This window comes from Oncorhynchus kisutch, linkage group LG11, assembly GCF_002021735.2.
Source record: "Oncorhynchus kisutch isolate 150728-3 linkage group LG11, Okis_V2, whole genome shotgun sequence".
Classification (NCBI taxonomy): domain Eukaryota; kingdom Metazoa; phylum Chordata; class Actinopteri; order Salmoniformes; family Salmonidae; genus Oncorhynchus; species Oncorhynchus kisutch.
The window spans coordinates 38622446-38636908 of NC_034184.2; the positions used below are offsets into that span (position 1 = coordinate 38622446).

At 41.4% G+C, this 14463-nt stretch overlaps 1 protein-coding gene across 1 annotated transcript in view; it reads left to right on the forward strand.

Moving 5' to 3' along the window:
- The window catches only part of LOC109899104 (sodium/potassium/calcium exchanger 3), a 122236-nt gene extending 113775 nt beyond the window's left edge, over nucleotides 1–8461 (forward strand). The window contains exons 15-17 of the mRNA XM_020494159.2: nucleotides 1872–1984; nucleotides 4788–4853; nucleotides 4993–8461. Coding sequence (XP_020349748.1) covers nucleotides 1872–1984; nucleotides 4788–4853; nucleotides 4993–5142 — 329 coding nt within the window. The 3' untranslated portion in view covers nucleotides 5143–8461. The remainder of the gene's footprint in view (nucleotides 1–1871; nucleotides 1985–4787; nucleotides 4854–4992) is intronic.
- The last annotated feature ends 6002 nt before the right edge of the window (nucleotides 8462–14463 follow it).

Genomic DNA, 14463 nt, shown 5'->3' on the forward strand with positions numbered 1-14463 from the left:
GATGCACTTATTGATGAAGCCGATGACTTAGGTGGTATACCCCTCAATGACATTGGATGAATCCCGGAACATATTCCAGTCTGTACTAGCAAAACAGTCCTGTAGCGTAGTATCCGGTTCATCTGACCACTTCCGTATTGTCACGTTTGTAAGAATGAGTGGACCAAAGCATAGCATGATCTGGGTTCCACATCTTTTATTTCTATGTGAAACTCAAAGCAAACCAAAACAAAAAATGAACAAACAAAACGTGAAGAAAATGCAGTGCTCACATGCACTACACAAAAACAAGATCCCACAAAGAACCGGTGGGAAAAGGCTGCCTAAGTATGATCCCCAATCAGAGACAACGATAGACAGCTGCCTCTGATTGGGAACCATAGCCGGCCAACAAAGAAACAGAAAACATAGACTACACATAGAAATAATAAACTAGAACACCCCCCCCCAGTCACGCCCTGACCTGCTCCAACATAGAAAATGAAGGCTTTCTATGGTTAGGACGTGACATGTATTGAGCTAGTCACTGGTACTTCCTGCTTTAGTTTTTGCTTGTAAGCAGGAATCGGGAGGATATAATTATGGTCAGATTTGCCAAATGGAGGGCGGGGGAGAGCTTTGTATGCATCTCTGTGTGTGGAGTAAAAGTGGTCTAAAGTTATTTTCCTCTGGTTGCACATGTGACAAGCTGGTAGAAATGAGGTAAAACTGATTTAAGTTTGCCTGTATTAAAGTTTGTGGCCACTAGGAGCGCCGCTTCTGGCTGATGGCTTTGTTGGCTGATGGCCTTATAGAGTTGGTTGAGTGTGGTCTTAGTCACAGCATTGGTTTGTGGTGGTAAATAGACAGCTACGAATAATATATACGAATAATATAGATGAGAATGCTCTTGGTAGATAGTGTGGTCTACAACTTATCATAAGGTACTCTACCTCAGGCGAGCAATACCTCGAAACATCTTTAATATTAGACCACCAGCTGTTATTGACAAATAGACACATACCCCCACCCCTAGTCTTACCAGACGTAGCTTCTCTGTTCTGCCGGGGGCATGGAAAATCCCACCAGCTCTACATTATCCATGTCGTCGTTCATCCACGACTCGGTGAAACATAAGATACTACCGTTTTTAATGTCCCGTTGGTAGAATAATCTTGATCGTAGGTCATCGATTTTATTTTCCAATGATTGCACATTGGCCAATAGAATGGATGGCAGTGGAAGTTTACTCGCTTGCCTACGAATTCTCAGAAGGCAGTCCGACCTCCGCCCCCCTTTCTCCGTCTTTTCTTCATGCAAATGATGGGGATTTGGGCCTGTTCACGGGAAAGCAGTACGTCCTTTCGTCGAACTCGTTAAAGGAAAAAATTTCTTCCATTTCGAGGTGAGTAGTCGCTGTTCTAATATCCAGAAGTTATTTTCTGGCATAAGAGACGGTAGCAGCAATAAGTTTAAAAAAAAAGTTACGAGCAATGCAAAAAAACGAGCAAAATAGGAAGAGGGGAGAGGTTGTCATCTGCCTCTGTGACCAAGTCGTGTGGAAATGATGGGGACGGGTGGACTGAAGAGAACCCAGTGTGGCGCCTTCCTCCATCCTTGATTTCTGTTATGTGTTAATTATCGCTCCCCTTTCAAAAATGTATCAGAGTTCTGAGAGAGGGAAATGGAAACACATTCCATGACATTCTGTTTGTTGTTGTTGTATTTGTTGTTTGTGGCAACCTGATTATCTCAGTAAGTCAGAATTCTTTATTTATGTTACCGATGTTGACCAACGTCTCTGTCTATTGATTTCTTTCTTCCTCTCTTTTTTTCTCCCTCCCTGTTTCCATCCCTTTCTCTCTCTCGCTCCCTCTTGCTGTGTCTCTCAGGTTTTGGGGACATGGCTGTGTCTAACTCTATAGGCAGCAATGTGTTTGATATCCTTATTGGACTGGGCCTTCCCTGGGCCCTGCAGACTCTTGCCATCAACTACGGCTCCTACGTAAGTAACAAACACTGTTTCTCCTAACCCTGGTTGTGTAAGGTCTTTAGTAAACCTCTATCAGAAATGCACAATAAAAACGGACATCGGAAACTTATACGTGATAGGTCTATTCTGTGAAGGTAATATTGATGTTGCTTTTTATTGTGAGAGATGACACAATTGATATTCTGTCCAGAGCCCTCTCAGCTCCTGTCAAATGGCACCAATGTTATGTATGTTTATGTACAGTATTAGTCAGTGTCATGACATGTTTACGTAGCCATTGGAGCATCTGCTATTTGTGATCACTGTAGATAAACATATATATTCCAGTTTGACATGTGACTGGGTCCTAACACCTGAAAGAGATAGGAGAAAGGTAGCTGTCAGCAGTCCAAGAGAAATACAGCGTTGAGTGCACCTGTAGCCCACTGTGCCAGAATCACACTAGATAAAACACACGTGGGGGTGCTGTGGCAGGGAAGGAATGCCTACATTCATCTGTTCCCAGGAGCAGACAGACAAGCTTTTGCTGCCTTGCTGCTTTTGGAGTATGGCGTGTTACATGATTATTCCCAATGAAGGCTTTGACTGTGTGTTAGGGAATTGAGCTGAGTATTGGGGGCTAATGTAGGAGTGAGATACAGTGCATTCGGAAACGTATTCAGACCCCTTCAATAAAATGTATTTATAAAGCCCTTATTACATCAGCTGATGTCACAGAGTGCTGTACAGAAACCCAGCCTAAAACCCCAAACAGCAAGCAATGCAGGTGTAGAAGCAGTTTACTTTTTCCACATTTTGTTATGTTACAGCCTTATTCTAAAATTTATTACATAATTTTTTTCCATCAATCTACACACAATATCCCATAATGATGAAGCAAAAAAAGTTGTCTATACATTTTTGCAAATGTATAATTTTCTTTTTGGAAATATCACATTTACATTAGTATTCAGAGCCTTTAATTTGGCAGTGATTACAACCTCGAGTATTCTTGGGTATGACCCTACAAGCTTGGCACACCTGTATTTGGGGAGTTCCTCCCATTCATCTCTGCAGATCCTCTCAAGCTCTGTCAGGTTGGATGGGGAGCGTCGCTGAACAGGTCTCTCCAGAGATGTCCGATCAGGTTCTAGTCCGGGCCCTGGCTGGGCCGGTCAAGGACATTCGGAGACTTGTCCTGAAGCCAAAAAAAAGAGTTCAATCTTGGTTTCATCAGACCAGAGAATCTTGTTTCTCATAGTCTGAGAGTCTTTAGATGCCTTTTGGCAAACTCCAATGTGCTGTCATGTGCCTTTTACTGAGGAGTGGCTTCCGTCTGGCCACTCTACCATAAAGGCCTGATTGGTGGAGTGCTGCAGAGATGGCTGTGCTTCTGGAAGGTTTTCCCATCTCCACAGAGTAACTCTGGAGCTCTTTCAGATTGACCATTGGGTCCTTGATCACCTCCCTGACCAGGCACTTCTCCCCCGATTGCTCAGTTTGGCCATATGGCCAGCTCTAGGAAGAGTCTTGGTGGTTCCAACTTCTTCCATTTAAGAATGATGGAGTCTACTGTGTTCTTGGGGACCTGCAATGCTGCAGAAATGTTTTGGTACCCTTCCCCAGATCGTGCCTCAACACAATCCTGTCTCAGAGCTCTACGGACAATTCCTTCGACCTCATGGCTTGGTTTTAGCTCTGACAAGTACTGTTAACTGTGGGACCTTATATAGACAGGTGTGTGCCTTTCCAAATCATGTCCAATCAATTGAATTTACCACAGGTGGACTTCCCATCAAGTTGTAGAAACATCAAGGATGATCAATGGAAACAGGATGCACCTGAGCTCAATTTCGAGTCTCATAGCAAAGGGTCTGAATACTATTTTATATTTAATACATTTACATCCATTTCTATAAACCTGTTTTTGCTTTTGTCATTATGAGAAAAATATATAATTTAACCCATTTTAGAATAAATCAAATATTATTTGTCACATGCACCAAACACAACAGGTGACCTTACAGTGACCTTACAGTGAAATGCTTACTTACAAGCTCTTAACACAAATCTTTCTTAAGTAAAAATGTACAAAAATGAGGGCAGCAGTAAAATAACAGTAGCGAGGCTATATACAGGGAGTACCGGTACAGAGTAATTGAGATAATATGTACATGTAGGTAGAGTCAAAGTGATAAACAGCAGCATAAAAGAGAGGGGGGGGGGGCAATGCAAATAGTCTGGGTAGCCATTTGATTAGCTGTTCATGAGTCTTATGAATTGGGGGTAGAACTGTTAATTAAGAAGCCTTTTGGACCTAGACTTGGCGCTCTGGTACTGCTTGCCGTGCGGTAGCAGAGAGAACAGTCTATGACTAGGGTGGCTGGAGTCTTTGACCATTTACCTCTACACCGCCTGGTATAGAGGTCCTGGATGGCAGGAAGCTGTTATGTACTGGGCCATACGCACTACCCTCTTTTTTTGCCTTGCGGCCGAGCAGTTGCAATACCAGGCAGTGATACAACCAGTATCGATGGAGCAGCTGTAGGCTGTAACGTAACAAAATGTGGAAAAGGTAAAGGTGTCTGAATACTTTCCGAATGCACTGTACAGAGAACAGCTTATGGATACTGTAAACATTTCAAAAGGGACCCCAAAAAAAGAGCTGGCATAAGACCATATAATCGTTTGGTGGTGTATCTTGTGTTTTTGAAACTATTATTCTCTTCTGGAAATAGCAGGTGTACACTTCATACCGGTGCAAAAGTGTTGTAAATCAGTTCCCAACCCCATGGTTTAACTTCTTCTGTGCCTGTTTAAACCTTTCTTCTCTTAGATTAAACTGAACAGCAAAGGGCTCATCTTTTCTGTGGGACTTCTGTTGGGGTCTGTGTTCCTCACAGTGAGTCATTCCATGTATATGTCTAAGATTTTAAAGAATAAAATATACTTGTGTATTGTATTTTAAAGTCTATGCAGAATTACATTTGAGTAGAGCAACCATAAATGTAATTCCTTAATCTCTTCCCTCGCTCTCTTAGGTCCTGGGGGTACATCTGAATGGGTGGAAACTGGACCGTCGTTTGGGCCTGGTGTGTCTGCTCATGTACTGCATCTTTCTCTGCTTCTCCATCCTCATTGAGTACAACGTCTTCACCTTTGTCAACCTGCCCACCTGCAGAGACCGCTGAGACCCAGTTCTCACTCTCCCTTCTCTTTCTCCTCCCCATCCTCCTCCACTCTCCAGGAGATGGTCCGGCTTGGGAGGGATCTGTCTGCACCTCAGATATTTGTATTATTATTATTTTCTTTATGGTCAGTGCAATAGGGAGTTGTGTGTGTGTGTGTGTGTGTGTGTGTGTGTGTGTGTGTGTGTGTGTGTGTGTGTGTGTGTGTGTGTGTGTGTGTGTGTGTGTGTGTGTGTGTGTGTGTGTGTGTGTGTGTGTGTGTGTGTGTGTGGTTTAAAGAGGAGATAAACTGGGCACACATGCAGGAGCACAAACTGACTTGTAAAAAGCTTTCACACAGGACGCGTGAACAAAGCTATTTTTGTCGACTACTGCCTACTTTGATGTGAAGATTTTTATTTGTTTAGGACTTTTGTAAAGGTGTCTGAAACTGCATTATAGTCTACCGTGTGATTTTGCTGACAATTTCTAATGTAATGTTTATTAGCTGCTAACTGGCTTTGATGAAAGCCGGTCTTATACGAGTCTATAATGTGTACTGGAATAGTGTTGTTTGTATTATATTAAATGAAATGTTTCCCGCTTTGTAAATACATGCAGGCAGATATTCTATTTATTAATTCATTGAATGTTATTTATTTTAAATCCAAACCAACCCGGTTGGTCTGGAAGATGAGCTCATTTTGGAGATACTGTCTGTAGAGAGTAGTGACACCAACAACCCCTTGGCATGTTATGAGACTCCAGTCTAAAGTCACTTTTAGGGGAAACAACCTTTCAACATTCCTTTGACTCTTGCAAAAGAGGAATCTCTACTAAAAGTATTCTGAGCATTTACTCTATGACGGACATGATTTAGATCGTCACACGGAGAAAATGCATCCTTAGCAAAGTCAAACCTATTCAGTGAGACTGCACTGAAGTATATCATATGTGGTGTCTGTCCAAGGTGGGAGACGGTCTCTGTTTCAATGACAATGAGTGTCCCTACTTGCTGATTGTTATGGCAATCTGGTCAAATGAAGCAAACTTTGTGAAACGGTAAACTCCTTTTTCCCACAAATGGAGCTCAAGAGAATGATATGTGCTGCCACATAGGGGCACATCCATGAACTACAGCACAGTATTGGATTCCTACAGACCTTTTCTTGTTCCAAGTAACTTTTTACCAAATGTACATTGCCTAGATGGACTTCCTGTATAAAGGATGGGTTTCCTGTTCCACCGACACACAGAGGAAATGAGGCATTTCTGTACTAATGAGTACTCCCAGTGTTATGATTCATAGAGGTAGAGATGCACTTTAAATAAAGCATCTGAACTTTGGCTGACCTGATGTTGGTTGAGCTGCGGTAATTCATTTTTTGTAATGCACAATGTTTAGATTTGTCCAGATGGTAGGTTGTGCTACATTTAAATCAGTTCTTATGTCCTTTACGCCTTTAGTTTTGGGGATTATATCAGACGTAATCTGTAGACATGCAGGGGATTCTAGGACACTTGTTCAAGGCAAGCCAACCAGTCGTGCGTTGATTGAATGTTTGCTATGTTAGTGACACCATCGCACCTTTATTTCACCTTTACAAAATGTATTTATCACACCACTGTAAACACACAGAAGACTAAGGGCCCTATTCAATCCGCATTGCGGAAGTTCAGTTTTAAAGCGGGATTGAAATTTAAAGGCAATGTTCCCGCTTTAGCAGAGTTTACATTAACGGTAAACGGTGCATATGGTCGACTCAATCGGGAATTACTTTTACATTTCTGTTGCGAATCTGTAACGCTTCAGTTTTACAGATTGAATAGAGCCCTAAAACCATCTGTAACAACTAAGATTTTTCATCTGGTAGGTTTTTTTAAATAAATGCAAATGACACACATTTATTGGAGAAAAAATGACATCTTGTGAACACTCATTTTATGGACCAATAACACAATATCTCAAATACATAAATTATGATAAAAAAAAGTCTCAATGTACAAAGTATTAGGATGCCATTTATTTTGAAGAATGTTTATCGTTTTATTTTTGTTCATATATTTATTTGTCTTGGGAAATGTGTAGAGACGGAGCACAACTCTAATGTCAAAGGAAAACAGGGTTTTTAAAATGTAAAATCATTTTATAATGCAATAATGATGAGCTTTACAATGTAAATATGTTGTTTCTTTTCACTTGATTGAAGGCACATTTCTAGATGGTATGTACAGTTGCACATCCCTCTGTCAAGAGAGTAAAATGTGTCTTGTAGGGCAGACTAAAGCTAAGTGGTTTACAGTAGTCTGCACTGGAAGCTTGATATGAAAAGTGACTTATCTACATATCTACCAAGCCTATAAGTCAAAGACCCCTAACTAGATCTAATTGGACAATATCATACAAATATCCCCATGCACCATTCAATACATTAAGTTGAAAAGATATCTTCAGTGGCACATCTAACTGAAAAGTTAACCAGTGACATATTCATCCTTAGCCATAATACCATTGACCAATATGGTCAGATGTCATGTTGTGCTGCTGTTCATTTGTCCCTGGTTTGATGAGGATTATGATCTGTAAACAGGTACTATACAACACAGGAGGTTGGTGGCACCTTCATTTGGGGAGGCAGGGCTCGTTTTAATGGAGTGATATCACATATCAAACATGGTTTCCATGTGTTTGATGCCATTCCATTTGCGCCATTCCGACCATTATTATGAGCTGTTTCTCCCCCCCCCCCCAACTGCTATACCACCATGTGCTTGGAATTCACCAAACTATCACCAAGACTCATATCTGCAGGTGAGCGGTCTTGAAGAAAGGAATATTTTAATATTTTGTGAAGTTCACATGGTGATATATTGCTGATGTACATATATACATACATGTAAATGTATTTATATATTTTGTCTTAATCTGTATATTTGTTCAATATATTTTCATAGATATGGTCTTAGGTCCCCCTTGGTACCCTCCTTAGTCCTTTGTTTTGTTGTGTTTGAGATTTTGATATCACCTTGTCCTTTGTTAACTTGCATGGATATATTTTAATATAATACATTATTTAATGGTAATTATGTCATTTGAATCAGAATGATATATATTAAAGATGGCACTAAACTTGGCTGTTGAACTGGACCTCCTAGATGACTGCATGTTGGTTCTGATAGGATTGCTAAATTTGATGATGTAATGTTAATCAAATAACCTGAAGCATGCCTCCGGAACAGGGAGGTCAAAACAGAATGGTTTACTTTGTGTGCCGATGTTTCAGATGTAATTTAGAATACTTTTGGTACTTCCGCATAAATAAAGTATATTTGCTTAAGGTAATGCATGTATCCTTGTGTTGCTTTCCACACTACCACCAGAAAAGCTTTTATCATAAAATATATAACATAACTTGAGATGTGAAATTAAAAAGAGTGGAGAAAGAGAATGTGAAAGAGATACTCACTAAACTGGTATTTTCATGAGTAAATTATCTGTCTAATTTCACAACACATACTGCCCCTTTATTGTGTAAGTGTTGTGGCATTATATTGGGCATTCACAATTGTTGGAGCACATGCACTTAGCAAATTAGCAGAGAACGTGACCATGCAGCTCACTCTGGCCTGCTCTTGACATTATTCTACAAAAATGCTATCAGACTCTCATAATGCTGAAAGAAAATGTTGCAGGCTACCCCCACAAGGTCATGTCTTGATAGGATAAAGATTATTTTAGCTAACCCTTTTCCTAAATTTAACCTAATTCTCCGACCCTGCTACATTCATTCTCCAAAATCAATTTTGACAAACTGTAGGCCTATAGTATCGAGGAGGCAAGATCAGGTGGGACCATTCTAGCCAGTGAGATGGCAGATATGCGTCTGAACAACAGGCACAACGGTTTTGACTAGTTACCTTTTTGCTCTTCATTCAAGGTTAGGCATAAGGTTAGCAGGGTGGTTAAGGTTAGATTTAAAATCACATTTTAAGAAGATAACTTGTAGAAATGGGCAGGGTTTATAACTTTGGTAACTAGTGATGACCAATCACATGTTTTTTTCTCAAAGTTGCAGGGATGTCACGTCCTACAGTACTTTTATAAGTACACTCGTAATAATCACTACGAAACTTATATTCGATCAAATAACATTTTAAATAAACCATTACAAAAACGTCAACCAAATACAGCACTATCATTTACCTCCATACAAAAACTCATCGCCTTGTGAGCTAAAAAATTAAGAAAAGACGCCACCTGCTGGAGAAGACAGATGTTGGGCCCAGTTATCCCTCTTGCTTCGCCTCTTCCTCTCTGGTTAACATAGAAGTGAACCTATTTACTGTAGACTCAAAACGATTAAATGTTTAGTTTCATGTAACAAAGTTTATTTGTAGCACACTTTGTTAATAACATGTATTGAATCATAAGAAACATTTTCACTCAAATAAATTCTCACTTTGAAACATGGTTCTCTTTGATTGGGCTCATGGCAATGGCTTCTACCTGAGCACATGGTAATTGTATGCCATTCACACCTCCCATGCAATGTTTCCTAAAAAAATATATATATTTCAGCACTGAGCACATTTCAGCACTGAGCACATTTCAAGTCCGCTGACCGCAAACTTGAACTTAGTACAAATTATTTGCAACTTCCAGCGCATGTTTACTGTAAACACTGAGGCTGTACCCACTAAGATAAAGTTTCAGACAGTGATCAAGTAGTGTTGATTGATGCAAGAAACAACTTTACAAAATAAAATATTATTCCCATACCATTATTACAGAGAATCAAACAAATGATGCTACCCCCTGCCTATAGTCCAGCACAGTGGATGCAGCATAATACCCACAAAACCTAGCAGTTAAACCCGGTAATGGTTCCAATCATTAATTCACAATTAATTTTTGCATCTGGGATTTTAGAACTACATCATAATTACATTATAAGGTCTGTGTTTCGTGTAGGCTTACCCTGGCATGATGTTTTGACAACAGTGTAATTCTCACTTGGACAAGGTGAGTTTTATCAATTTACTGGACTCAATGTACTCCCAAATTTAACACAATAGGCAAATTAGCAACAGAGAAAACCTCAGCAAGACTACAAATTCCTGCAGGAAGCTCCTGCAGGTCATCTTTAGCCGACACTCTCAGCTACCAGCGCAATCAGAGACCTACTGTGTCCAATCCATGATCTTCTTACGTCCCCTTTCACTGTTTTAGCTAGCCACAGACTACACAAGCTAACTAGTTAGCAGAGCAGTATATTAATAGCCTAGATAACTGTTTGTACAGTATTTAAACTATTTCAGACCTCATGGCATTTTTCAAGGATGAGCATAAAAGCCTTAAAAGGGGAGAAGACCACGATAAGTCTGGACAGTAGTGCAGCTATAGGGCAATTTACCGGCTTGGTCAGGGCCAGCATGAAGGATAAAGTTTATCCTGTGTCGGTAAGTATAGCTATTACGTTAGAGCATCTTAGCAATACAATGTGTTCTATACAGCTATCAACATTCTACAAGGAAAGACCAACTTAATTATATAATCATTAACCAGATTACCCTGGAAACCATACTTCGATGAGTGATAACTCAGTTCTAGAATGTTGTCATTGATGAGAATGAATCTAAAAATCTATTGACATTCAGAATTGACTTTGTTTAAACATCCAGCCTGTATTGTAGTTTCATGACCAGAGAAATCTTCAAAGGCACAGTATTTATTTATTCGGAGTGGTACATGGAGTGGTACATGTATTTATTTATTCTTAGTGGTACATGCATTCATAGTTTTGATTTATAGCCTCCTTCCTACTATATGATTGATATGTCAAGTGATAAAGTCCCAAGTTATCAATTAAAAGTTAATGGAAAAGCTGCACTTGTCCTCGTGAAAATGACAGTTTATTAAATATTCTACAGCTATAATGTCTATCAAATCAAACGAGTTTAAATAGCACATTTCTTACAACTAATACATTTCATGGTGTTGCAATGAAAGGCATGTGGCACTTAAAGGAAAGGTTCACCCATTTTTCATAATATAATGTTTTTGTCTGAGTTCTCTGAGTTTTATCGATTCCCTGGGTCATTTCATGTTGTCATGTGTATCTGAGTTATTAGAGTTCAAGCAGGCAGAAATCCGTCCGGGATGACGTAGTACCGTGATAAAGTCGCTCTCACTGCACTGGAAGTTAATAGGAATACATGTCATATTTCAATACTGGCCAATATCATTCGGGAGGATGTCTTCTCTCAAATGAGCCACTGATCATATTTTTTTGATATTCCTAACTCGAGAAATGTTCAATTTAACAGTGTCTAGCACATTTTTCATATTTGTCTGCCTGTTTAGTCCAGGGTGCATTGCATGGTGCCGTTTCCAGAGATATTATAGAAAGGAGATGAATGAAGGAACGTGAATGAAGGAACGTATAACGTCCCAGCAGCAGACTGTCAACCAATCACGTTCCCATTTTCATGCTGTATCACGCGGTCGCTAAGCTAATCGTCATGCAATTCCTTCTCAAAGTATGTCGAGGAACGTGCCTATTTTCCACGAAAGTATAATGTTATGATTCCATCACCCAGAATGCACCGCGCGGTCCATTGATGTAGCATGGGCAACGATTCCCATCTCCTCAAAAGTATGTCTGCCGTTGCAAATACTAGACTCCATTCTGTGACACACATCGATCTGCAGGTTGAACATGGTGAGATTGTAGACTCCTAAATTGATAGCCTGAAAATTTCCAAAACAAACTGCACTAACTAGCTACTTTACATGCTGGTATTGTCTTTTATTATTGTGTATGGTTACATTTGCTTGCTAGCTAGCTACAAAGCTAGCCAGCCAGCAAGCCCATTGAGAGAGCATTGCATTGTGGATTTTGTAGTCGACATGAGCTACAGATTTCCACAATGATTTTCCATGTTGCTACCAACCTTATTATGAAGAAAATAAAACATGTGTTCACAAAATATATTGTTTTTACATATTAGTGTTATTTAACACTGTAAATTAAAGGAATGAGTGATTTTGGGTGGATTGTTCCTTTAAAAAAATCAAATCAAATGTTATTGTCGCATACACATGGTTAGCAGATGTTAATGCGAGTGTAGCGAAATCCTTCCTCTAGGCAGGCCTCTATAGGTGACCAGGGGATTCTCTCTACCACATGTGAATGCCTCCGTGGAGCTCATGAGTGTAGCCATGCAGCCTATTTTGGCAGTTCACAATATCGGCTGTACGGATGTGGAATGCGAGTGGAGGAAGCCAGCCGTGCCCAACCAGGTGCAGTCAGTGGAAGACCTGTACCTGGCTGAAGACTACAACCCTCTGTCCCGAGAGACAACAGAGGAGGATCTTGGCTGAGGAACTGACTCCGGGGCAGGTTCTCTTTGAACCTGAGCCAGAGCAACCACAAGCCTCCCTGTATATACTGGATATTGTTTAAAAAAAACAAGGGCCCCTGGGGCATGCAGGCATCCTGGCTGGCATGTTGCTGTTGGTGGAGGAGCAGTAGGCTATACGCTAACAGGACAGCACACCAACCCCAAATGACACATCATGAGGAGAGAGAAGTTGACTGCCAGCAATTACGGAGCAGTGGTTAGGGCCAAGCGCGTTACTCCATCGCTGCTAAAAAGGGTCCTCAGATCAGTCATTGGATAAAGTGTTGTTTGTAAAGTGGGGCACTGGTAGAAGATCCGGGCATCAAGGCATTCAAATGGGTACAGGGATGGATGTGCAGGAGTCAGGGTTTTGGGTCACAAGGTCTGGGATCCTGGGTGCCTCATCGGATGGTCTGGTGGGTATCATAGCAGCAGTGGTAGGTTATAGTCCAATTACAAAACTATATTTATGAACATTCCTAAAGATTACTTTTCAACATGGCCTATTCCCGAAGATTCTCACTACTTAGAAAAACTTAATATTGTAGGGCTTTCCTCATGCCTGTTTTCATGATGGTGATAGAGTGTGAATGCTAGCATGAATGCTAGCTAGCTACCGACTAGAACACAAGCTAGCCAAGACCAACAACACAAAATAAACAGACTAAACAGATGCTACTAACAGTAGTAAATGTAGTTCAAAACAGACTATACTAAACAAGTTAAATGTCTTACCTGTGATGAAATGTTTTCCACACACATAGCTACGTGTAGCCTACTTGGAAATCGGGTCTCCACAATTTCCCACTCTCCCACGCTGAATAGTCTGAAGCCATAGGGCTCTTCTTTCAGGCTATATTTCCCTAAGTCGGAGCATTGCGAACCATAGGTCGGTATTTTTGAACAAACACAGCAGCTTCCGTCATCATGAAGTGCTTTGAGAGACTAGTCAAGGACCATATCACCTCCACCCAACCTGACACCCTAGACCCACTCCAATTTGCTTACCGCCCAAATAGGTCAACAGAAGATGCAATCTCAACCACACTGCCCACTGCCCTAACCCATCTGGACAAGAGGAATACCTATGTGAGAATGCTGTTCATCGACTACAGCTCAGCATTTAACACCATGGTACCCTCCAAACTCATCATCAAGCTTGAGACCCTGGGTCTCAACCCCGCCCTGTGCAACTGGGTACTGGACTTCCTGACAGGCCGCCCCCAGGTGGTGAGGGTAGGTAACAACATCTCCACCCCGCTGATCCTCAACACTGGGGCCCCACAAGGGTGCGTTCTGAGCCCTCTCCTGTACTCCCTGTTCACCCACGACTGCGTGGGCATGCACGCCTCCAACTCAATCATCAAGTTTGCGGACGACACCACAGTGGTAGGCTTGATTACCAACAATGACGAGACGGCCTACAGGGAGGAGTTGAGGGCCCTCGGAGTGTGGTGTCAGGAAAATAACCTCACACTCAACATCAACAAAACTAAGGAGATGATTGTGGACTTCAGGAAACAGCAGAGGGAGCACCCCCCTATCCACATCGATGGGACAGTAGTGGAGAGGGTAGTAAGTTTTAAGTTCCTCGGCGTACACATCACAGACAAACTGAATTGGTCCACCCACACAGACAGCATCGTGAAGAATGAGCAGCAGCGCCTCTTCAACCTCAGGAGGCTGAAGAAATTCGGCTTGTCACCAAAAGCACTCACAAACTTCTACAGATGCACAATCGAGAGCATCCTGACGGGCTGTATCCCCGCCTGGTACGGCAACTGCTCCGCCCACAACCGTAAGGCTCTCCAGAGGGTAGTGAGGTCTGCACAACGCCGGGGGCAAACTACCTGCCCGCCAGGACACCTACACCACCTGATGTCACAGGAAGGCCATAAAGATCATCAAGGACAACAACCACCCGAGCCACTGCATGTTCAC